The 25,703-nt window shown below is 39.6% G+C and overlaps 1 protein-coding gene across 1 annotated transcript in view; it reads left to right on the top strand.

The window, feature by feature from the left end:
- SLC9A2 (solute carrier family 9 member A2) overlaps window positions 1-25,703 on the top strand; it is a 94,539-nt gene that overhangs the window by 39,864 nt on the left and 28,972 nt on the right. The window contains exons 4-5 of the mRNA XM_012740526.3: window positions 23,309-23,526; window positions 24,057-24,259. Of these exons, the coding sequence (XP_012595980.1) occupies window positions 23,309-23,526; window positions 24,057-24,259 (421 nt within the window). The remainder of the gene's footprint in view (window positions 1-23,308; window positions 23,527-24,056; window positions 24,260-25,703) is intronic.

Genomic DNA, 25,703 nt, shown 5'->3' on the forward strand with positions numbered 1-25,703 from the left:
TCTTTGGAGTCTTATCTGAAATATGACAATAAGCAGTTGGGGTTGATTTGGGTTAGATACCAAAAATTTTATGAGTTCGATGCCCATTTGGTGTGGGAGGCTATAAGATTATTCCAACAAGGTTGCATCCCAGGCTACTCTGGGAGTTCTGGAGTTGCCTGTGCATGTTCATTTGGATAATCTTAACCATAGAAAGGTTTTGTATGATAGATTTGATTTGGGATAATAGCTTAAAGTCATTTAAAGCATGATTTAATGAATGAAGGTTTTGATCATGCAATTTTAGCTTAGCTTTTAAAACAGAGATAGGATTATAAAGCAAAAAAAATCATAAACCAAGGAATTATGTATTTATTAAAGATACAGTTAGTGTCTCATTCACTAACTTATTCTAAAGGACGTTCTTGAGAAGTTCTACAACTGGACTGAAAAATATTAATAGTAGTGTTTGGATCCCATTTTAGCCTTTGGAAGTTTGCTTTTGAAGGAGGCTACTTATTGGGTGTGGATGTTTTTGTGGCTTCCAAAAACAAGCCTATTATTCAATGGGCACACCCGTATATGGTCAGTGAGAAATACTTAGTAATGGAATGCCTTTACACTTTCTTTTACTTTGACAAATATTTATTTACAGCTCAGTACACACTAACCTGTATGCTAGGACCTGCTATACATATTTAGAGTTTTGCTGCTGTAACCATAGGCTTAGTTCTTCCTGAAATTTTCTCTCCCACCTGATTGATGTTTTGAATAGGAATTATTTTGTTTTTCGCCTTATATCAGCACTTTTCTATCAGAAGCAGATTAGGTCTGTGGTGGAAGACATCAAAACCCCTTGTGCAAGGAGAGTAGAACCCCTTGTCATGCAAGGAGAATAGAATCCCTTGTCGTGAAAGCCTTGAGTTAAAGGTTGGGTGGTTTTCTGTTTCACAGAGAACCTAAATAAAGCAACATTTTAATCCAGTTTGACCCAGTAATGAAATGTTCCGTGTCTTCCTGGTTGCTATTCATATCACTTGTATGACTTCCAGTTTCCTCACTGTTCTTTGACTAGTGTCATTGAAAATGTATGATCAGCTAGTTACAAGGTCTCTAAAAGGAGTGTGGGGGTGGGACTTAGTGTCCGGTTTTCCAGGGTGTTGTTCTAGCAACAGTTTGTGTGAGAACCTTGAATTGTACTGCAAGTCTGAGTGTCTTACGTACTCCTGACTGTGTGCACATGTAAATGTTCTAGAACACCCACAAAGTAGCTCTCTACATTTGTTGATTTGCCTGATGTTCACAGTCAGGAATTGGGGTTCTTAAAGGTCTAGCATTTGGGAGACGGGTAGTGGAAGAATTGGCTGGGGTTGCAATCCTGGTGTGTTCGAAATGTCAGTGAGGCCCAGAGTCCACAGGGATTGGAAGGCCTAGGCTTTATCAAGTCACCAGATGCTTGTGAAGACAGGATCACAAGTCTACTTGTGCTGGGAATTTAGAAATCAGAGACAAATAGGGCTACATATTCCTGATAAGTAGCACAGGTTATTCTCTGCTGTGGTTTGTGGGCGGATGAAAAACATTGCCTTTGTTTCCAACTTCAAAGTGAACATTTTTTTTGACAACTTAGGGTAGAGGAAGTTCCTTTATTACATTTAAACTAATATTGCCATTGCACATAGTATACCAAAGTAATAAGTAGATCCTTAAATAAGACATTACAAGAGATGTAAACATTTTTTTTTTTTGCATCTAAAATTACCATGTGCACCCATTATCCTGTGATAGCAAATGAAGGGACAGATTCACATTGGAGTGTTTGTTCTCAGAAGTGACACCCTCTGTTCTAATGTGGGGTAATTAGTATGCTATTCAAAACCTGACCATGTGTGATGCTTCCCTGCGGTGTAGATCACAGATATGCACGCCCCTCCCCCCTTTGAAGTGCATCCTGTCACTTCCACGTTGTAATTACTGCACTTATGTTAGTCCAGGGGATACAGTATAATGATGCAATTAAAATTACACATCTACATGCACCTCTTTTGTAGAAGTAGTAATTTTTTTCTGGGCTTACATTGTACTGAGTTTAGGAATTCCTATCATACTTCATGCTAATTGCACTCTTTTCTTTTGCCATTTAAAAACAGATTTTAAGGTTAATGGGAGTGAAGGCACATGATGTGCTGAGCATGCTCAGTGCTTTCCCTTGTTTGCTTAAGAGAAATGGGCAGGCACATAAAAAGGAAAATAGGCAGAGAGGACAGGCAGCTGGTGAGCTGAAAGGTTAAACTACCTCTCTAATGATTTGTAAAAAGGTTGTGAAACTTGGTCTCCCTGAGTTTTTCCCACATCCTCCCTCTCGCCTTCCTCTACCTCTTCTATCCGTCTTTCCTTCTGCCTTCCTCTTCTTTTTGCCTTTCAGATCCTGTAGTCCCCTGTACATCAGCTGTGTCTTGGGTGGACCAGCCTGCTCTAGAATGACATCACTTAAAGCAGGTAGTTAATAAAAGAATCTGATTAAAAAGAAACATCTTTCTGTATACAAGAAGACCTGCATTTGGGTTAAAAATGTAACCAGTCTTTTAGGTAGGAAAGCACTAGGCAAGATATCAGTACCTTGATCTCTTTGGGGAGATGTTGGAAGCAATGCATCCTGGGTGTTCATAAAGCCTACTGTTGCTGCTGTTTGTTTTTGTCATGAGACTGTGGTTTTATATGCTTTTAACTGACAAGTAAATGAAGTAATATCAGATGGAGGTGTATCTTCTCCTCTGTCTTACAAGCTACTTAGAAAGATGTCTTGTGGATATTTCTGAGATTTTGTTTTCCCTCTGTGGGCCTTCCTAATAATTAAAAACCTAATTTAATATTAACAGATTCTTTATGTTCATGTTTTACTGTGTATACAGTAAGGTTTTAGACTCAAATACTAAGAGGGTAGATGAAATTCCCTGTTTTCTAATATTCTTCTGCTCATTTCCATACTAGAATAATTTTTTTTACAGAGTCTTCCTCTGTCACCCAGGCAGAGTGCAGTGGCATCATCATAGCTCACTGCAACCTCAAACTCCTGGGCTCAAATGATCCTCTTGCCTCAGCCTCTTGAGTAGCTAGGACCACAGGTATACGTCATTACTCCTAGCTAATTTTTCTATTTATTTATTTATTTTTAGCATAGATGGGGTCTTGCTCTTGCTCAGGCTGGTCTTGAATTCCTGAGCTTGAGCAATCCTCCCACCTTAGCCTCCTTAGTGTTAGGATTATAGATGTGAGCCATAGCACCTGGCCAATATATTCCATAGCACTGGAATAAATTATTGCAATGGGAAAAGGTGTGCGTGTGTGTGTGTGTGTGTGTGTGTGTGTGTGTGTGTGTGTGTTAGAGTGAGTTTTCACAGAACCAGAACTAAAGTTAAGGTAAAGTTAAAAAAGAAACTTCACATACAACAGCACTGGGCATCTTTGAGTATCAAACACTATAGTAGTATGGGATATAGAGGTGACTAATGATTATTGATTTTAGAAATTCCTGTCTTGGCTCATGTGTTTTGAACTTTATATTCAGAAAAATGCTCAGAAGTAAAGCATTGATGATCCTTTATAGACAATTGGGTATTTTACCTCATTTTACTTTCTTTACCCAAGGACCCTAACAGATGCCTAAAATGATCAAATAACAATCAGATCCATATAGAAATGAAGTGAAGTGGGGGTTTGTTCTGCCATTTTTGACATCAGGAACCTTTCTTGGCCTCACTTTGTGCCCCACACAGTCCTCTGGGCTCTAATTAATGGGACATTGAAAACACTGTCCTGAGGAGGAGCATGCTTGGCTTCTGCAGCAGCTTAAACCCTGTGGGAAATGCTGATTCCTCTTTGATATGCACCAGGAACTTCAAAAATGGCTAACTCCTCAGATAGGAGAGTAGGCGCGCAATATTTCTTAGTTTTATCTTAATGGATTAATAGTTTCTTAGCCTTTTTTCCCTCAAGTATACTTTTAAGTAGTTTTAATTTATTGTCTCAGCTATTCTAACAGCCTTATTGCAAAGTAGGAAATGGTGATTTTTGTCTGATTTCACAAATGAGTAAATTGATGGCCAGATGGGCAAAAGCTGGCAACAGGTGACTGAGTGGAGAGTTAGAGCTGGAACCTGGGTCTCCAGTTACCACACCCAGCACTGTTTATGTCCCCATATCCCCTGTAAAACCAAAAACCAGCACATTTCAATGAAATTTTTAACATGAGAATTTAACAGATATTTCCAGAAAGATAGGTTGAGGAATGAAGTCTAGAAGCAGGTCCAACTCATTGGACTGAGGTAGTCACCACTGAAGATGTGAAGGTCATATTCTCTCTTCTTCCTGATTTTCTTTATAGGAATTGGTAATTGTCATCTATTTAAAACCTGGAGAGAAATAGGAAAGCATGCTTTTGTTTGCCATTTTATAGCTTCTACCCTGGTTCCTCTCAGTTTGCCCACACTTTAGAGAATTTGAGAGACCATCTCTTTTAAAACACAAGGGTTTGAAATCATGGTCATATGTGCTGGAATAACTAGTTCATGTCTACTGGTGTTCTCAAAGATTAAAAAAAATGAACACATGACATTGTAAGACATTCATAAAACATTATACAATTATACAAAGCATCACATTTATACTATGCTTTCAAGCCCATGATGCTTGCCTCTTGGCCCTCATATCAACCTCCTTTTTAAAAATTTGTACAAATTTATAGAATATATGTACAATTTCTTTACATGCATAGATTGCTTAGTGGTCAAATCAGGGCTTTTAGAGTATCCATCACCTGAATAACATACGTTGTACCCATTAACCAATTTCTCATCATCCATCCTCTCCCCATCAACCCTTCTGAGTCTCCTTGTCTATCATTTCACTGTTTACATCCATGTGTACATATTTTAGCATCCACTTATGAGTGAGGACATGATATTTGACATTCTTTGCCTGGCTTGTTTCACTTAAAATAATGACCTCCAGTTCCATCATGTTGCTGCAAATGGCAATATTTCAGTCTATTTATGGCTATATAATATTCCTTTGTGTATATGTACTGCAATTTCTTTATCCATTCATCCATGAATGGGCACTTAGGTTGATTCCAAATCTTGGCTGTTGTGAATAGTGCTGCAGTAACCACAGAAGTGCAGATATCTTTTTGACATACTGAATTCTCCTCCTTTGGATATATACCCAGCACTGGGATTGCTGGGTCATGTGGTAGTTCTATTTTTTATTTTTCTGAAGCACCTCCATACTGCTTTCCATAATGGTTGCACTAATTTACATTCCTACCAACAGTATATGAAGGTTCCCTTTTCTCCCCATCCTCAGCAGCATTTGTTATTGCCTGCCTTTTTGATAAAAGCCATTTTAACTGGGGGTGAGATGATATCTCATTATAGTTTTGATTTGTATTTCTCTGTGACTAATGATGTTGAGCATTTTTTTCATATACCTATTGGCCGTTTGTATGTCTTCTTTTGAGAAATGTCTATTCAGATTATTTGCTTATTTTTAAATTGGATTATTTCCTATTGAGTTGTTGGAATTCTTTATATATTTTAGTTATGAGTCCCTTGTCACATTGATAGTTTGCAAATATTTTCTCTCATTCTGTGGATTGTCTCTTCACTTTGTTGATTATTTCCTTTGCTCTGCAGAAGCTTTTTAATTTGATGAGATCCCAATTTTACTTTGGTTGCCTGTGCTTTGGGGATATTACTCAAGAAGTCCTATCCAGACCAATGTCCTAAAGTGTTTCCCCAACGTTTTCCTTTAGTAGTTTTATAGTTTCAGAACTTAGATTTAAGCCTTTAATCCATTTTGATTTTATTTTTGTATATGGTGAGAGATAAGGGTCTAGTTTTATTCTTCTGCGCATGGGTATCCAGCTTTCCCAGCACAATTTATTGGCGAGACTGTCATTGTCCCAGTGTATGTTCTTGACATCTTTGTCAAAGATAAGTTCACTAAAGATGTATGGATTTATGTCTGGGTTCTTTATTCTAATTCATTGGTTTATGTGTCTGTTTTTATACCAGTATCATGCTGATTTGGTTACCACAGTTCTATAATATAATTTGAAGTCAGGTAATGGGATTCCTGCAGTTTTGTTCATTTTGTTTAGGATGGCTTTGGCTATTCTGGGTCTTTTGTAGTTCTGTATAAATTTTAGGATTATTTTTTTGTATTTCTGTGAACAATGTCTTTGATATTTTGAGGGGGATTGCATTGAATCTATAGATTGCTTTGGGTAGTATGGACATTTTAGCAATAAGAATTGTTCTAATCCAGCAACATGGAATATCTTTCCATTTTTTTGTTTCCTCTTCTATTGTTTTCATAAACGTTTTATAGTTTTCATTATAGAGATCTTTCACTTCTTTGGTTAAATTTATTCCTAGGTATTTTATGTTATTTGTAGCTATTGTATATGGCTGCAATCCCCAGTCCCTAGGATGTCACCTGGAACCAGTCTGTGGCCAGTTAGGAAATAGGCCATGCATTACCACCTGAGCTCAGCACCCACCCCCCCAACCCACTACCACCTGCCACCCAGTCCCAGTCCAGGGAAAAATTGTCTTCTATGAAACCAGTCCCTGGTGCCAAAAAGGTTAGGGACTGCTGGTATGTGGGATTACTGTTTTGGCTTCTTTTTCAGATTATTTACTATAGGGATATAGAAATGCTACTGATTTTTTATGTTGATTTTTATCCTGCAACTTTACTGAATTTGTTTATAAGTTCTACTGTTTTGTGTGTGGCATCTTTAGGTTTCTGATATAAGGTCATATTGTCTGCAAAAAAAGGATAATTTCACTCCTTCCTTTCAAATTTGGATGCCCTTTTTTCTTTCTCTTGTCTGATTTCTCTAGCTAGAACTTCCACTGCCATGTTGAATAACAGTGGTGAAAGGGGGAATCCTTGTCTTTTTCCAGATCTTAGAGGAAAGATTTTCAGTGTTTCCTCATTCAGTATTATACTAAGTATGGGTCTGTCATATAAGGCTTTTATCATGTTGAGGTAAGTCCCTTTAATGCCCAGCTTTCTGAGACTTTTTATCATGAAGGGATGTTGAATTTTACAGAATGCTTTTTCAGCATCAATTGAAATTATCATATGGCTTTTGGCCTTTGTTCTATCGATATGATGTATCACATTTGATTGATTTGTGTATGTTGAATCATCCTTGCATCCTTGGGATGAATCCAAGTTGATCATGATGCATAATCTTGTTAATATGTTGTTGAATTCAGTTTCATCATTTTGAGATATGTTCATTCTATGCCTAGTTTTTTGAGCATTTTTATCACAAAAGGATGATAAATTTTATCAAATGTTCTTTTTGCATCTGTTGAGCTGATCATATGATTTTTGTTTTTGATTTTATTAATGTGAGGCATCATATTTGTTGGTTTTTATATGTTGAACCATCCTTGCATCCTGGTATAAAACCTACTTGATTATGGTTTATTATCTTTTTCATGTGCTGTTAAATTTGGTTCATTAGTATTTTGTTAAGGAGGTTTATGTCTGTGTTTATTATGGATATTGATCTGTAGTTTTCTTTCTGTTGTTGTTGTTGTTGAGTCCTTGTCTGGTATTGGTATCAGAATGATAACTGGCCTCATAAAATGAGTTTGAGAAAATTCCCTTTTCCTTGATTGGTTGGAATAGCTTCAGGAGTATTGGTATTAGTTGTTTGTACATTTCATAGAATTCGGCTGTGAATCCATCTGGTCTGGTCCTTTTCTTTATTGGTGTATTTTTTTTATTACTGATTAAATCTCACTACTCATTATTTATCTGTTCAGATTTTCTATTTCTTCCTGATTCAATCTTAGGAGTATGAAGATTTCCAGGAATTTATCTATTTCCTCTAGCTTTTGTAGTTTGTGAACATATAATTGTTCATAATAGGCTCTGATGATCTTTTTATTTCTGTGGTATCAGTTGCAGTGTCTCCTTTGTCATTTCTGATTTTGTTTATTTCAGTTTCATCTCTTTCTTTGTTAGTCTAGCTAGCAGTTTATTAATTTAGTTTATCTTTCTGAAGAATCAACTTTTCATTTCATTGATCCTTTGTATTGTTTCTTTAGTCTCTGTTTCATTTAGTTCTGCTTTGATACCTATCATTTATTTTCTTCTGCTAATTTTGTCATTTATTCTTGCTTCTCTACTTTCTTGAGATGTGTTGATATATTGTTAATTTGTAATCTTTCCACTATTTTGATATAGGCATTTATTTCTATAAACTTCCCTCTTAGCACTGCTTTTTCTGTTTCCATAGGTTTGGGTATGTTGTATTTCCATTTTCACTTGTTTCAAAAATTTTTAAATTTCCAGATTAATTTCTTCATTGACTCAGTGGTCATTTAGGAACATGCTGTTTAATTTCCAAGAATTTGTATAGTTTACATAGTTCCTCTTGGTATTTATTTCTAATTTTGTTCCTTTGTGGTCTCAGAAGATACTTGGTATGATTTTTATTTTTTAAAATTTGTGGAGAGACTTGTTTCATAACCTGACACATGGTCTATCTTGGAGAATGTCCTTTATGCTAATGAAAAAATTGAATATTTTGCAGTTTTGGGGTAGAATGTTCTGTAAATGTCTGTTAGGTACATTTGCTATAAATTCCAATTTAAGTCCAATTTTCTTTTGTGTTGATTTTCTGTCTAGATGATCTAATGATTCCTTGAATGAGGTGTTGAAATCTTCCATTGTCGTATTGCTGTCTATCTCTCCCTTTATGTTTAGTAATATTTATGAATCTATGTGCTCTAATGTTTGGTACATATTAATATATATTTAGAATTGTACCTTCTTGCTAAATTCATCCCTTTCTCATTATCTAATGACCTTTTTTTTCTTTTACACCACTTTTTACTTAAAGTCTGTTTTATTTGGAAGAAGTATACCTACTCCTGCTTGCTTTTGGTTTCCATTTGCATGGAATATCTTTTTCTACCTCTTTCATTCTGTTTCTGTCTTCATAGTTAAGGTGAGTTTCTTATAAATAACATATAATTGAATCATGGTTTTTAAAAAATCTGTTCAGCTAATTTATGTCTTTTAAGTGAGGTATTTAATCTATTTACATTAAAGGTCATTATTGATATGTTAAATTTTGTTCCTATCATATTGTTAATTATTTTCTAATTTGTTTTACAAATTTTTTGGTTTTTCTTTTTCTCTGTTTGTCATTGTGGTTTGGTAGAATTCTGTCATGGTGCAGTATGAGTCCTTTCTTTTTCTCCTTTGTGGGATTGCTTTACCAGTGAGTTTTAAACTTTCATGTCTTTTTATGCTATGATATAGGTGGATATTATCCATTTGCTTCCAATTTTAGGATCCTTTGAGCATTTCTTGTGAGCTTGTCTAGTGATGAATTTCCTCAGCATTTGCTTGTCTGGAAAATACTTTGTTTTTTCTTCATTTATGAAAGTTACTCTTTCTGGATATAGAATTCTTGACTCACAGGTTTTGTGTTTTTCTTTCAGCACTTTTAATATCTCATACCATTCTTTTCTGGACTATAAAGTTTCTTCTGAGAAGTTCATTATTAATCTGATGGGGTTACCTTTATAGGTAATTAAGTGTTTTTCTCTTACTGTTTTTAGAATTTGATCTTTCACTTTCACTTTGGACAGTCTGACATCCTTTGGTATTGTATTTGGCGATTTCTGAGGCTCCTGTATTTGGATGTCTAAATCTCCTGCTAGTCTTGGGAAGTTTTCACCTACTATTTCATTCAATAGGTTTTCTAAACCTTTTGATCTCTTTTTACCCTTAGGAATACTGATAATTCATAAATTCGATTTCTTTAGGTAGTCCCAAATATGTTGAAGGCTTTATTCATTATTTTTAATTCTTTTTTCTTTATTTTTGTCTGACTGTATTATCTCAATAGACCTATCTTCAAGTTCTGAAAGTATTTCTCCTGCTTGGTCTAGTCTATTGTTGAAGATTTTGAATGTATTTTGTATTTACTTCAGTGGAATTTGTATTTTTTTGATATGGGATCTCATTATATTGCCCAAGCTGGCCTTGAACTCCTGGGCTCAAGCGATCTTTCCATGTTAGCCTCTCTTGTTCCTAGGATTTCAGGCAGGTGCCACCATGCCTGGCCCCTTCAGTGAATTTTTTCAGTTCTAGAATTTGTTTGGTTTTCTTTTTTAGATATCTATCTCCTTGGTAAATTTCTTGTTCATATCCTAAATGGATTTTCTGAGTTCTTTGTATTGTTTTTCAGGTTTCCTTTCATCTTATTGGGGTTCTTTAAAATCAATATTTTAAATTCTTTATCTGTGATTTTAAAGATTTCTTTTTGGTTAAGATCTATTGCTGGAGAATTATTGTGTTCCTTTGGGGGTGTCATATTACCTCTCTTTTTTATGTTTCCTGTATCTTTACATTAATTTCTGCACATGCAGTTTAATAGTCACTTTGTCTTATTTTTAAATAAACTTTCATTGTGGGGTAGGGGATTTTTCTTGAAGATTTGACTACTGTGATGTTGGTAGGGTAGGTGCCTTCAGTTTTGCTTCTGAGTGGCTGCATGGTTTCTTCTAACCCTATAAATAGGGTTAGTGGTATCTGTGTTTGGGTGTGGTTATTGGTGGAGGCTGTGGTAAAGTAGTGCTGGAGACTAGAATGCTAGGTGGACCCATCTTCAGGTTTTAGTGGCAGTGGTCGTGGGCCAAGAATGTTTGTCCTTGTGCTGTGGGGAAGCATATGGTGACACAGGTGTGTCAGCAGTTTTTAGCAGGCCAATTCTTAGGCCTCTGTGTGGCTTTTTCAGATGCTGGTTGTAGTAGCAGTAGACCAGCAGATGAGTGCGCTCTCAAGCCCCTGGGCAGTTGGCTTGGGTGATGGTGGTAGCAGTGGTGGTGAGATGCCCTTCCAGGTCCCAAGCACAGTGTACTTGTATTGGCAGTAGTTGCAATGGGCTGTGCAGGCCAGGCTCCAGGCCAATAGGTAGACTTACAGGTAGGAGTCAGATGAGGTGGTAGCAGTAGGATGTTAATGCCCAACCTTAGTTCCATGAGAGAAATGCTCAGGTATCCCAACTGGTGGATTGGGTTGTGGAGCCCCCAGCAACTTGGATTTCACACCCTGTCTGAGGGGCTGGGGTGAAGCTAAGCAAACCTGGACGAGGCATGTTGTGCTCAGGCTTCCCCAATGACTAGCACATGCACCAGCCGTGATGGCTGGGGGGGAGGGTAATACTCAGGTCCCTGGTGGAATGCTTGGGTGAGGGGTGGCTTCCACTCTACTGAGGTCCTGCCATGTGGAGGGTGAGGCCAGTCCCAGTGGCCACAGCCTTGGCTGGTGGATTGGAGACTTGCATCCCTCTCATACCCCTGTCCTGGCAGAGCTTGCTACCCTTCCCAGCTGTCGCTGCTGACCTTGCTATTCCATCAGACCCAGAAATTTGTACCTAGCCTACAATTCAGCCTAGACCATAGTAGCCCTGTCCAGCTCAAGGCCAAGCCTGTATAGTAACTCCCACCCTGTTCAAGTCCCAGGGGTGGTGCCTGCTTCCAGCACTGGTAGCTGCAGCCCATGCCATGCTTGTTTCTTGGTCCTGTTGCAGGAGCCCACCCCACTTTTATGCTCTGGTTCTGCAAGCAGCAGCCTGAGTTTCCCTAACCCCTAGGACTGGTTCCCAGGACCGCTCACAGTCTGTGAAAAACTAGGATCAAAAATGGCATCTTGCTATGGCCGCTTGGGTTTCAGAAAGGGTGTGGCATTTGGGTGTGTTTTCTTCATGGAGCAGTTTCTTCTTACAGTCTCCCGGCCACTCCCCAAGTTAGATTAGGGCTTGGGAGGGTGAAGGTGGTCTCCTGTGGCCTGGTACGATTCCCCAGTGGGAAAGTGGACTGCAGAAAGGTATTTCACCCACCTTCTCCCATATGTGAGAATCACTGGCTCCTTTTGAGCTGGGAAGATTCTCATCCATTGACAATTCTCATCCATTTGCTGCATTTACCAATTTGTTTTAAAGGATATTGCAAAGGATACAGATGAGGAGATGCTTAGGGGAGGAATGAGGGAAGGGGTGCAGAGCTACTGGGTATGCCACCCTCTAGGAACCTTCATGTGTTCAGCTGTACAGCAGCTATGATATCCGCCTCTTGATGTGTGAAGAAGAGTAGGTAGAGAGTTTACAGGGAAGGAAGGACAGGACCAAGATTGGAGTCTTAGATCTCTGTCTCCATGTTCTCTGCTCTTCTGCCTGGATCATTGAGCCTTATATTGCCTTAGCAAATAATTTTACTTTTAATTATGGTGCATGCCTTCACTGTTAGCTTTGATTGGCCGAGATGGACCCTTTCAAAATGTGGCATGGCCACCCCAAACATTAACGTTCACCAGTAAAGGTTGGGGATGGAAAGGTAGTAAAATGGGGCAAGAAATTAGGTAAACCATGGGAAAACAAAATACATATCCCTTAATTTTTTTTTTTTAATTTTTTTTTTTTTTTGGCATATTATGGGGGTACAGATTTTAAGGTTTCAATAAATGATATCCCTTAATTTTTGAGACACATTCAGGAAAAAGTGAAAACAAAGAACCAAACTAAAAGCTTATTATTATCTTTTATTTTAATTTGTATCATTTTGCCTAAACTGTAGGTTCAGGCTAGTAAGACAGGAGGGAATTTCAGATTATAAACCTTAACCCAGGGTAATGTAAATAATTCATGAAATTATTTGCATTTATTCTTATGGCTTAAATTGTTTACTTAGATTCATTTGATAAACCCAGTATTTGCTTGGTTTTTTGAAGGAGGAGCAAATGTAGTGGGCTGTCACTTTTTTCCTCATGCCTGTCTAATATGGTATTAATAGCCACCAGCCACATGTGGCTTCTGAGCACTTGAGATGTGGCTGGTTTAAATTTGGCTGTTCTCTATGTATGAAATGTACAGCAGATTTTTAAGACTGAGTAGGAAAAAAGTTTGTAGAATATCTCATTAGTGATTTTTATACTGTTTGTATATTGAAATGACAATATATTATTAATAGATATGTTGGGTTGAATAAATATAGTGAAAATTAACTTCACTAGTTTCTTTTTTGTATTTTTAACCATGAGTACCAGGAAGCTGAAAATTACATATACAGATCCTGTTATATTTCTATGAGAAAGCCTTGTTCTGTAGTTCTTGTCATTAGTTTTTGCTGCTTGGATATTTGAAGACTTGTTAACATGTGTTTTATTCCCCTTGATGAAGTAAAAAGAAAATTAGGGCATAAAAAATACAGAAGAGAAATGCTTTCCCTCTATTGATGTTAATCATGCTCTTTCTAAAGGACATTTCTTTGAGAATGGGGAAAGTTGGAAAGAAAATAAGGACGGAGAGATGGAAGGGAAGCTGGGAGGTTCTTGTGAGGCTGCTTGTGACAGTTAAGATGTCAAGTGAAAGCCACCTTGAGAAAAGGAAAAAATGTTTCTCAAAGTCCACATTCAGGAGTTTTGATAGAAACATCTTCAAAATTTATGTGAGTGTTCTCCCCTAAGGGGAGTTTGTGACTCTCTAGGAATGAGCAGAATACTTTAGAACAGATTCCTCAGGTTGGGGTATTTTATATCTTTTGCAAACTCAAGTCACCAACTTATTCAATATTCAAAATAATGTATTTTCTTTATTTTATTTTCGTAGAGGTAAAACAACATTCAAAACATTTTCGTATCTGTTTTTTGTCTGTATTTACTCTGCAGAATGACTGATGAAGATTGATGGAGCCTGTATATTAAGGTCTCTGGGTCTTTATTCTAGGTAGTCTCAAAAGATACTTGATTTTTATTGGGGCCAAAAAATAAAACAAAACCAAAAAAAGGGGGACCCTGAGTAAAAGTATATATTCCATTGTCGAACATTGTCAGGGTTACATTTTAAAGCTACTCAGTTTTCCCCTATATCCTAACATGTTCCTGAGTCTCTTCCAGTGTTTATTAAGCACTAAAGGAATAATCATTTTAGTTTAAGTGAAATGAAAACAAAAAAGTTAATTTTCTGCTAAAATTTAGATTACGTGAAACTTTAACAATTTGCTCCCAAATTAAGAACTAATTCTCTGAGCTCTATTTGGAGAATGGAGATTTTTGAATAACTGGATGATGTTGCCATCATTTTGCTTTCGATCTCTTCCCTGGCTGTTCTTTACATTCATTTATAAAATGATGATATCTCTGCATGCCTATGCTTCAAGAATATTGTAAAAAATAATATCACTTCCTAGTAATATGTAGGCCAACATGTAAAATGAGATAATAAATTAGAGACATATTAGACATATTGCTGAGAAATGATTACCTTTTCTTTTATAATGGTGTTTTTCCCCCAGAAAACTGATGGTGAAATGAGGTGTACAGTTACCATCCAGCTGGCACTTCTGAGTGTGACACGTTTGGACACATGGTTTAAACCAATTTGTCAGCCTCTTCCTGAGGAGGTTAGAGCTGGGAATTCAGCTCTGGGGCCCATGGTTTGCTCTTCCAATGACATGATGGGTGTCCCAAGGAGAACCTGTTATTCCTTCACCTTGATTTAACAAACCTTGGTTTACTTCTCAACAGTTCTCTGTGCAGGAGAGGAAGCTGGTAGCTGCTGGTTTTCCCCTGCAAGAAGAGCTGTGCACAGCTCCTCTGGATGCTGTAGCTGTTCCCTGAGTGTGCCCTGTCCTTCTGGTGACACTTTCCCTTACCTCAATCAGACATGAGCTCTCACTTTTCTAGTGTTCCTGGGGGAACTGGTCAAGTGGCCGTGATTTGGTCTTTCCATGTGTATCCTCACAGTTAATCTCTGGCTATCTGAGGTAACTTGAGTCATCTAGTGTCCCTGTAGCCAGGAGCCCAGCTCAAACAGTAGAGACAAGCTCTGTGTTAGTGAGGGAAAGCCAGCTCAAGCCATATTAAGCCATAATTTACTGGCTCATGCAAGTAAAGAAATTCTTGAAGAAGGCAGGTAGGATTTGACCTTGGCCTCATAGGACCAGGAAATCTCATGTCTGCTGAACTGTCTCTGTCAACTTTGTCTTCCTTGGTGAGATGGCATCCTTCTCTTAGGTTTCCCATCTTCAAAGCATGAAACCAGGGTCACAGACCATTTGGACTTTATACCTCTGTGTCCCTGTCACTGAAGAATACAGTAAGATCCACCCTGTCAGGTCCTGTTGGGAAAAATTTCAGAGGAAGGACTGTGAATGGCTCAGGGCTTTGGAGAACTGTGACTGTATTAGACTGTGTCACATAACCAGCCCTGTGGTATGAGAAGTAGCATCTGTTGCCAGAAGAAGGCAGTGAACTTAAATTCACTTTGAGTGAGACCATCATCCCAATCTGTGTTGATACAAGTTATCAACAAAGTGCAATCCTTTATAGTAAACTATAGTGTGTGGGCATTGATGATAATGCTTGAGTTGAAACTTCCATGATGAGGAATGACATTCTAGATGGCGGGAGAAGTGTAATTAAAGGCTCCAATTCAAGCTCTGCTACATCCAAAGAACTGAACTCTAGGATGGTGAGGAAGGGACGCACCTAGTCTTGATGTGTTTTGTTCTATGGGCAGTTGGGAGCTTTTGGAATCTTTAAGCAGAGAAGTGATGCAATCGTATTTCTGTTTTATGGTAAATAAAGTGCTTCCAAAACTTTTTTACACCATGACACATACAACCAATAATATTTTAATGGTACTCTGAGTGAACGCTGTAGGTCACTGCCCCAGTGTGACTTGGGGCTGAGGAATTCTTGTGTGGGGAGGAGAATTAGGAAATGGTGCTGGCAGTGAGGGTGGGGAACCTAGGTGGAGACTCTGGCAGGAAGAGAAATGTGTGAAGATGCCTGCACCCTATCTTGTTTAGACAAAAGAAGAAAAGAACCTACACCTAGAACCAGGTCATAAAATTTGAGAGAAGTGAAGGGAGAATAGTAGGCAAAACATGATTAAATCCACGTAATACTCAAATCCTCTTTAGCTCTTATGTTCACCATCTAATATAATTTTTAAATGCAATGATTCAAGTTTCAGCTATTTTTCTTATTTCTGCTTCCTCCCTGAACCCTCTGCCTATATTCCCACTTTCCTTCCTCAAACATTGATGTATCTAGGAATCATCTGGAAAAAGAGTTGCAGATACAGAATCCCAGGCCTCAGCCAGAGAGCCTGATTCTCCATAAATCTTGGATGGGGCCCAGGCATTTGCATTTCTCCATGGATTTCAAGTAATCATATGGCCCACAGACCACACTGCTCTAATATACCTGCTAGGAGCTTCTGGAGCTTCCAGAAAGCAGCGACTCCTGCTGCTGTTTGTAGGCTGACACTGAACCATGAAGACACTGGGCGTGCAGGTGGGTGCATGGCGGTTTCTCAGCCCCAAGTCCTACCGATGGCCCACCTCCAATATATACCATGAGTTTTCACTTGGAAAACCTTAATTCCATCATCAAAATCTTGGTCGAATCTTCCTGCCCCTCTGAGGCCTTTCTCAACACTCTCCAACTAGTGTGGGCAGACCCCATGGGTCCCTGATGCCTGTGCTTCATTACGCTTTGACATTGAGTTGAGATTCTGTGTGTGTTCTCCTTCCACTAAATTATAGCTGCTTTAAATGCCAATAAGTAATCTATAAGCATTAGTTGAGTCGAATTAAAAGCATTTAGAAAGGAGGAAAAAAAAATGATGCGGAGAATCCATGAAATGGACAAGGCTACATGATTACTTCATCATTTATGACAGTTTGAATTTATTTTTTAATATTTTAAGAAAGATTGTTCAGTTTTTATGCGTGGACCCTCCTTTGAAAAACAACTTTTGCTTGCATTTTCTCATATGCCAAACTCACTTTCTCTTGGTTGTCAGGTTTCCTGGGAGGGGCAATTCACTATATAGTAAATTCATACCCTGGAATAATTAATTCACCTCACATGAGTGAATACTTTATTCTGAGAACATGCAATGTACCCTGAGTCCCCACAAGACCTGGCTTTCATAAGTACAGAGAAAGCTTCTTAATTGGTATTCATCGTTGCTAACATTTGGCACGGATTAGTGGAATATGCTTTCATATTTGGCAAAGCCTTAATTGAGAACATACAACTATTATTTGGGCTGTATTTTTCTGCAACTAAATCTATATTTTTAAAGATCATACACAGATATGGAATGGGAGCAAAAGAGTTTTGCAACATTCTGTCAGCTTAACTCGAATTCTAGGTAGTTCAGATTAAAGCATCTCCTAACGTGGGAATAAAAATTAGAGAATTGACCATTGTTTTAAAAAAGCACTTGTATCTATAAACTGAAATAACTAGACATGGCTTCTTCATCATATGTGTGTAAACACAAACAGGATATGTGTTTTTTATCTTCACCACCAGAAATCTGCCTTTACTACCTGCTTTCAATATTGGTGCCTGGCCCCATTGATTCTAAAGATCATGACCATCCAGATGAAGCACTCTGGACCTTCATCAAACCAGACTCAGCCAGCAGTAGTTGGGCATGTACTTGGTACCCCTATGAGCATGGAACCATGCTAAGCGTAGATGAAGCTAACCGATGTTCTCTCAAAGCACATGCTCTGGTACAAAGGAGATGAATATCTGTAGAAGGCAAGTGTCATTGAATGCTCTACTGGAGTCATGGAGTACTATAGAAAAAAGTATTTGTTGGAATTTCCTATTCAGAAAATAGTCAAATGACAAATCATCTAAATAGAAAATAAAGTCTGTTTTCCCCCTCAAAAGGCTCTGTTAAGGTAGTTTTTATCAGCCGGTCTGCATTTTGCCTGTGCCGTATTTCAAATGATATAGTAATGAAGAAAACTTTAATTGTTGCTGTAGTTAAAAAACCACTAATTATAGTGCTTTCTCTTCTATGTCTCTAAATTGGTGATAATCACCATACATTTATGTTAAAGTGAGGCAAGATAATCACAAAGCAGGTTGCACCAGGGAATTCTGGGCATGCCTCACCTCCATGTGGTCACACGGTATGGAGCCCAACACCTGTCATAAGATGGGCACGTTTGGGATGTTATATGGGCAATGGATTTTGAAAACAAAATGACAAACCATTGCAGGAGACAAATTGTCTCTAACCTCCTGGTCTGTACCTCTCCAAATCTCTCCTTCCCATGTCCTTCAGAGTTTTCTTTCTAAAATACAGATCTGCTCAAATTGCACCACCATTCCTATTAATGATCCATCCATGTCGTCATTGATTCAAAATGCATTAGTGACATGCCAGACACTATGCTAAGCATCGATAACACTTTTCTTTTTCTTCATGCGCTTCTAGTCGAGTTGGGGAGATAGAGATTAATTACGTGATCAAAGATATAATTTCTCACTTTTCTCCCCAACCTACAGAATAAAGTTAAAACTCCTAAGCATTATGTATAACGGTGTCTTTGTCTGACCCCTGACTTCTTTCATCCTCATCCCTTAACGTTATCATCTCCTTCCCCTCCAGCTAACAGACTCATTTGGCAGTTCCCTGTGTATTCCACCTGTCTGTTTCCATCATGTCCTTGCACAGGAATACTTCTTTTCCTTGGTATTCTACTCCTCTTTTCCTGCTTGGTGACCTTATCCATGAGGATTTTGCTCAAATCTCCTCTTTTGTGGCAGATGTAGCCATTTCATTCCCTGCACTTCCAAAGCACCTTCCCCTTCTTCATTCTAGCACTTGCAGTGTTCTGTTCCAGTGATCTCTGTACGCCTCTTTCTTCCCTTAGACTGTGAACTCCTGAAGGTAGAAATTGAGTCATATTTGATTCTATCTTCCTAGACCCCAGCACAAAATTTGGCTCAGAGTAAATGCTCAGAACATGTTGGTTGATATTAAATTTCTCTCTACAACCTGGACATGCAGATTAGGAAAGAGAGACATGCATGGAAAGGGAAGCAAAGGTGCTTCAAAGACATGAGTTAATTAAAGTAAAGTTGTACTTGGGATATTAAAGGCTGGTAGTTTTATTTCGAAGCTTTAGAATTAAGAAATTAACTGGAATTTTCTATAACGTAAGGAGCCTATTTAGGCTATTATTTTGGTGTGGACAGTGTCACATTGATGTCACAGAATGAGGCTGCAAGGCTGTGAACTTTAGTCACAAAATCTTCACGGGTTCACTTGATGATGGAGGAAGAAATCTCCCTTCTTGATAGCAGGTATGCTACTGTGATGTGCTGTCGCTTGGCACTGTACCCAAGCATGCTCCTGGCCACATACTCCAAACCCAGTAAGGCGAGGACAGTCTGGCACTATCCTGCACCATTTGCCAGCTCTGCAAGTTTCTTGCAATGTTTTTAGGAAAAAATGAAGGAGACTCACATTTACTGTGATGGCGATGACTATCAGTTCTAGAAGATGAGCTGCCAGAGTGGGCAGAGAAAATTTTATTCTTTCTATTTCTGAGATATTGTTCTGCCTGTACCTCCCTAATGGGATCCCTCCCTACACAAACTGGTAGTTTGTGTAGTTATGATGTTATTGAGGGGTGAGGTGGTTTGATTTCAGGTCAGAGTATACTGCAACAGAAAAATCCCTTTGCAATGAAAACACCTCTTGGCCTTTGCTCAAGAGGCCAGGTGCATGGTAGTATGTGACAGGCCAGGATGGGAATGTTTGGAATGTTTGCTCCTGGCCCCTAAGATGCTTCAGTGGCGTATATGCACACACGCTTCCAGAACAGGACACCACCGGGCACTGGGGCCTCTGGTTCCCACCCAGGGTGCACTTCTCCATCCAGAGTCTCGCTGGTGCTGCTAGGAAACTGCATTAAGTTACAGTAAAGTGTCTTGCCAACGCTTGCATCACTCTTGGTGTCACGTTAAGGATACAAAGCAATGGAAAATGATCCCGTGGACATTCATGGAAAATTAATTTATTTTTTATCCAAAGCTATATTTTCAATCATTCCTGAATAGAAATTTTTGTTAAATTGCTCACACAATGAACTGAAGATCACTTTTTGCCAGTATAGTTTACTTTTTGCCCAATGAATGATGTGAATATGATTTTAGAGGGAATTGTTTAGAATATTTACAAAGACATTCTTCTTCAACCTTTAAAAACATTGTTTGAATGATAAAAATAAATCCAAATCTGAGAGGGAGAGGAAGGTGGGGTTAGGATGAGGAACTGTGGAGTTTCAATTCTATAGCTGATGTTTTATTTAAAAAAAAAATAAAAGTGACTGCAAAAAGCTGGGTAGCAGGTACTTTGGTCTTCATTATTTTCCATATGAAAAATGCTTTAGATTTATATGATGAGATTAAATGCTTTATAATATACTCATATGAAGGATATTTGGCATAGGGTTAGAGAGAATTTCAAAAAGCAGTATGGCCAATATAAGTTACTTTTCTTATGAATTTTCTACTTGGAGATGTTTTTAAAAGGCTCATTAGTTTGTGTTTCTGTGTGTCTTTTCTTTATAAAACATGCTATAATTCATATTCCTAATATAATCTGGCTGTTGTCTTCATTATTTCGTATTGGGCAAGTCTTACATTTTAAAATCTGGCAAGAAAAATTAAGCCAGCATATGAAAGATGAAGATTTTTAGAAATTAGGTTAACCAGTGGTTTATATTCAGGTGAGTGCTGGCAAGACACCCAGTGTTGGCTCACCAGGAGGGATGCCACTCTCCCGCCTGTCCTCCACAGTCTCTGTTGCCTGCTGGGGGAGGTTCTGGTACTTCATGTCAAGTTAATGTGACTGAGCTCCCAGTAGCTCCTGTGGCCAAGTGCAAGTAAACAGTGGAAGCCATGCTCATTTGGGGCATGCCCACAGATTCAAGGAGGGGAATGCAAGCACGTGGTGGACTGAACAATGGCCCCAAAGATGTCCATGTCCTAATCCCCAGCATGTACTAATATGTTACCTTACATGGCAGAAGGGACTTTGTCGATATGATTAAGTGAGGATCTTGAGATCGGGAGACTCCATTGCATTATCTGGGTGGGCTTGATGTCATGACAAAGATGCCTACAAGAAGGAGAAGGATGTTCAGACTCAGAGAAGATGTGACTGGGGAAGCAGAGGTCAGAGGTATGTGGCCACAAGCCAAGGAAGGCAGGCAGCCTCTGGAAACTGGAAAAGGCGAGGAACAGACTCTCCCCTAGAGCACCTGGAAGGAATGCAGCCCTGTTGACACCTTGGTTGTATCCCACCGAAATGATTTTGGACTTATGACCTCTGGAAGTGTAAGATGATAAATCTGTGTTGTTTGAAGCCACAGAGTTTGTGGTTATTTCTTACAGCAGCCATGGGAAACGAATACAAACAGGCTTGGGTTGGGAAAAGGTGGGCAACAGCATGGCAGGGAGAGGAAGACCTGCCTCCATCAGAGATCACAGGGCTCACCGAGAACTTGGAAAGGGTGAAGGCTAAGTCCTCAATAGTGCTGGCTTTGAGTCAGACTGCCTGACTTACACCCTGGCATCAATGTTTATTTGCAATGGAAACTTGAGTAATTGAACTTCTGTCGGGCTTTGTTCTCCCATATATAAAAACAGGAATGATAATAGAACTTGCCTCATAAACTTGTTACGAGGCTTAACTCACATAATCCATTCAAAGCATTTGCACAGTACCTGGCACAAAGTAAACGTGCTATAAAAGTTGACTATTATTATATAAGTCTTCAGCTATTCAAAGGGCTTGCCGTGTGTTCATGGCCGCTGAATTTTATTAGCACACTGAATAAAGCCAGTCTTTCTTTTGGGAAACCACATAAATTATGCATCATATAAATCTAAAAGAAATACCTGCTCATTCTAGGGGCACTGGCATTGTGGCTAAATACATGGTCATTAGATTGGTGGAGCCTTTGTTTTGGTTTAAGATGGGACTCAAAAGTAAATACAGCTGTATATGTTTGCTACGTGAGGAACAGGTCTGTTGCAGTGAAGCCTGTTCATGGTTACCTGTTTAGGTCTTAACTCAGAGGAGCCTCGGGTTTGCATTCTTCTACTTATCCTGTGCTCACAGTAGGAGGGTTTCCCAGGGTAAGGAGCTCCACGCGAGGGGAGTAGGGAGGGTGTGTGTACGCAGGGTCATTGTAGTGGTAGAGTTATGAGAATGAGCAAAACCTCACAGTTCATGACTGGTAATTGGTTTATGGCACAGTTATCCCTCAATGGAAGGCAGAGCAGGTTGCTTTAATTCTAACCCCCCTTTTCATTCTATAGCACCTTTTGTAATGAAGTCCTTTCGTACTTTATGGTAACTATGTCTCTTTAGATGGGACCTAATGTGGGCTGCCACCCAGCTCATCCTAAATTCCCCTTCGTGGGTGGCATTTGAGTTGGTCAGGGGTAGCATTCCAGACAGAAATGAGCCCATGTGTGCAGTAAGGCAGGAAGACAGGAGAGAGCAAGTGCACGTTTGGCAAATTACAGATAGTGGAGGCACATATGGTGCGTACCGGAGTAGGGGGGTGTGAAACTGGAATTGTCCGCTGATGCACTTATGTGAAGAGCTTCGAGTCTCCACCTTAGGAGTGTGGGCTTGATCCTGGAGCCCTTCCTCTTCCAGAGGTGCCATGTTGAAATAAATGCCATGAGAATGGGAATAAAGGGATTGGTCATCTCAAAATTTTGGAAATACTGAGGAAAACAAACCAAAGAGTTTTTTTTCCTTTAGGAATTCTCAGAGCTTATTTTGAATTTCCCAGAAGCAGTTATAATGGGCAAATAGAAATGAGACTCAGAACTACAGAATGAGTGGGTCCAAGAGATATTCAAGATGGAGAATTTAAAACAATGGGTAACAAATTATATGGGACGGGGGGGGGGGAGACAGGTGATGGAAAGGGAAGTTCGATGCAACCCTAGTTTCAAGTTTAGGATTTTATGCAATAGCTTACGATTTTTAGATAATAAAGGAATAGAGTATATGTGGGAGAAAGAATCCATTTTATAGGAAGATAATGAATTTCAAATTTATTTTGGACTTGTTTTATTTGAGATACTGAGCAGAGAGCAGCTGATAGTGCTCATGTCTGTAAACATTTGAGAGTGTGGCTCTGCGATGAGGGGAGTGAAGGGCTGGAACGCTGGGTAGACTGAGCTAGTTTGAGCCATGGGTGTGTGCGAAGACCTCCCAGAGATGAGATCGTAGGATTTCTAAGGCTTACATGCAAATCACATTCAATTCATAATGTTGAATGGGCAGAAGAGTAGAGCTGTCATTTAGCTTTTGAGTGCTAACTTTTGCACTGTAACTAAGATCACTGTCATGTTTAAATAGAAACCTTATCCGCTCTTTCAGAATCACGGCTTGTGCAATGACTATGAATAAGTACGTGGAAGAAAACGTGTCCCAGAAATCCTACACGACCATCAAGTACTTCATGAAGATGCTGAGCAGTGTCAGCGAGACCTTGATCTTCATCTTCATGGGCGTGTCCACTGTTGGGAAGAACCACGAGTGGAACTGGGCCTTCGTCTGCTTCACGCTGGCCTTCTGTCTCATCTGGCGAGCTCTGGGTAACGAGCAGTTGTTTGCTAAATGCATTCAGGGACACTCACAGACAGAGGGGGGCTTTCCTCTTATTCATCCCTTCCTGCATCTGAGGCTCCTTTTGTGTCTCCATTTCTTCTTCTTTCTCATCTGTTCCTTCCTTTTCCCCTTCCTCTTCTTCCTCCTCATCCTCTTCTACTTTTTCCTCTTCTTCATCCTCTTCTTCTTCCTTTTACTTCTCCTTCCTCATCTCCTTCCTTCTCTTCCTCTCCTCCCCTTTACATTCTTTTCTTCCCTGAGTATCTTCAAGCCTTTGCTCTAAGTCACATGAGCCTATTCTGGCTTCTCTGATTTCATGCTTTCACCCATCATCCTGGAACAACAATGTCAAAGGCCAAGAGCATTTGATACTAACAAGACAGAGAAAAGGAGGAAAGACCGAGGAGCCTATTATTAAATCATTTGCCCTGTCACAGCAACACAGAAAATGAGCCTACCTATGTTCACATTCTGGCCTCACAGTTTATCTTCTGGGTGGGGGGTTTGTTCTCTGCAGGTGTCTTTGTGCTGACTCAAGTCATTAATTGGTTCCGGACCATTCCCCTGACCTTTAAGGATCAGTTCATCATCGCCTACGGAGGGCTCCGGGGTGCCATCTGTTTTGCGCTGGTGTTTCTCCTTCCTGCTGCTGTGTTTCCTCGGAAAAAGCTGTTCATCACAGCTGCCATTGTTGTCATATTCTTTACTGTCTTCATTCTGGTGAGTAGAGTTCCTTCTCCTGGAAAAAGTCTCTCCCTTTACCAGAAGGAAACAAGATCTTTCAGAGTATGGTAATGAAATCTGTTTACAGGATGCAAAGCAGCAAAGGTGTGTTGGAGCTTTGGTAGTTATAATATTAGGGAAAATGATATTTCCTGTCTGGGTTCATGTCCCTGGATTGTCCAGGGGCCTAAGAGAGTCCAATCAGGTCATGTGGTCTACACAGAGGAATTATTATTTAAGGAAACTCAACTAAGTGATCTAAGCTTACTACTGGGGAATTGTGAACTGCGCTTGCTAATCCTGGTCATTTGCCTCTGACCTAGTAAATGTTCTTGTTAAATGATAGTTGTTCATGGTGACCTTCCAACAGTCATTTGAAATGAGTTGACTGCTTAGCAGTGCTCCCCCTGAAACAGAGGAATGGGTAGATACAAGCTTAATATTGGGAGGCAGAATATGGGATGGACCTGTGTCCAGATCCTTGCTTTGAAGTTCATCAATCTCTTTAAGTTAAAAATGCAAGCTCTTAGAGGATTATATTTTGCAGATACTCATTTATGAAATATTTATTGGACTCCAGCTATGTGCCAGGCAGTGCTCTAGGAGCCTTAAGATCCATAAGTGAACAGAACATAAAAAGATCCCTGTCCCTGAAGAGCTTACATTGCAGGGGCTGGAAGGGGCAGGACTAGAGAAGAAACACAGTAAATGAGTGAATTATAGACACGTTAGAAGGTGAAAGACTCTATGCAATAGAGGAAAGTAGGGGATCGAGCATGGCAAGGGTAAAGTAGTGGGGCAGTACAAATCTGAATGGAATGGTCATGGAAGGGAACAGTGAGAAAAATGACAATTGAGCCATGTAGGAGGTGGGATTAGCTAAGCCCAAGAACCTTCCGGGCAAATAGGCTGAAGGATACAGTGTGTCCTGAAGGCAGTGTGCTCTTGGCCAGTGTGGTGAGAGTGGAGCGGTAGGAGAATGGGGCAAGGAGAATCCGGGGCCCTAGGTCACATAGGCCATGCAGGCCAGTGGAAGGAGTTTCAATCTTCTCTAGGTGAAAGGGGAGCCATCAGGTTTTGTGCACATGCGAGATGTGTTCTGACTTACTCCATAAAAGGATCACGCTGGCCACTGTGTTGAGAATAGACAGCCAAGAGGGAAGGGGGAAGCCGGGATTTCAGTGTGGAGGCCACACAATCATCGGGCAGGACCGGGCTGGTGACAGTGGAGTTGGTGAGGAGTGGCAAGAATATATTCTGGAGCTGGAACCTACAGGAGTCCCTGTTGGGTTAGACATGAGTGTGTAGAACCAGAAATCATGGATGACCCCAGGGTTTTGGGCCTGAGCAGCTGGAAGGGTGGGCCTGCCCTCAGTTCAGAAGGGAAGTACGTGCAAGGAGGAGGTGGGAGGGAGAGACAGGTGGTGCAATCGCGGGATGC

The sequence above is a fragment of the Microcebus murinus genome, chromosome 3 (genome assembly GCF_040939455.1).
Source record: "Microcebus murinus isolate Inina chromosome 3, M.murinus_Inina_mat1.0, whole genome shotgun sequence".
Lineage (NCBI taxonomy): Eukaryota > Metazoa > Chordata > Mammalia > Primates > Cheirogaleidae > Microcebus > Microcebus murinus.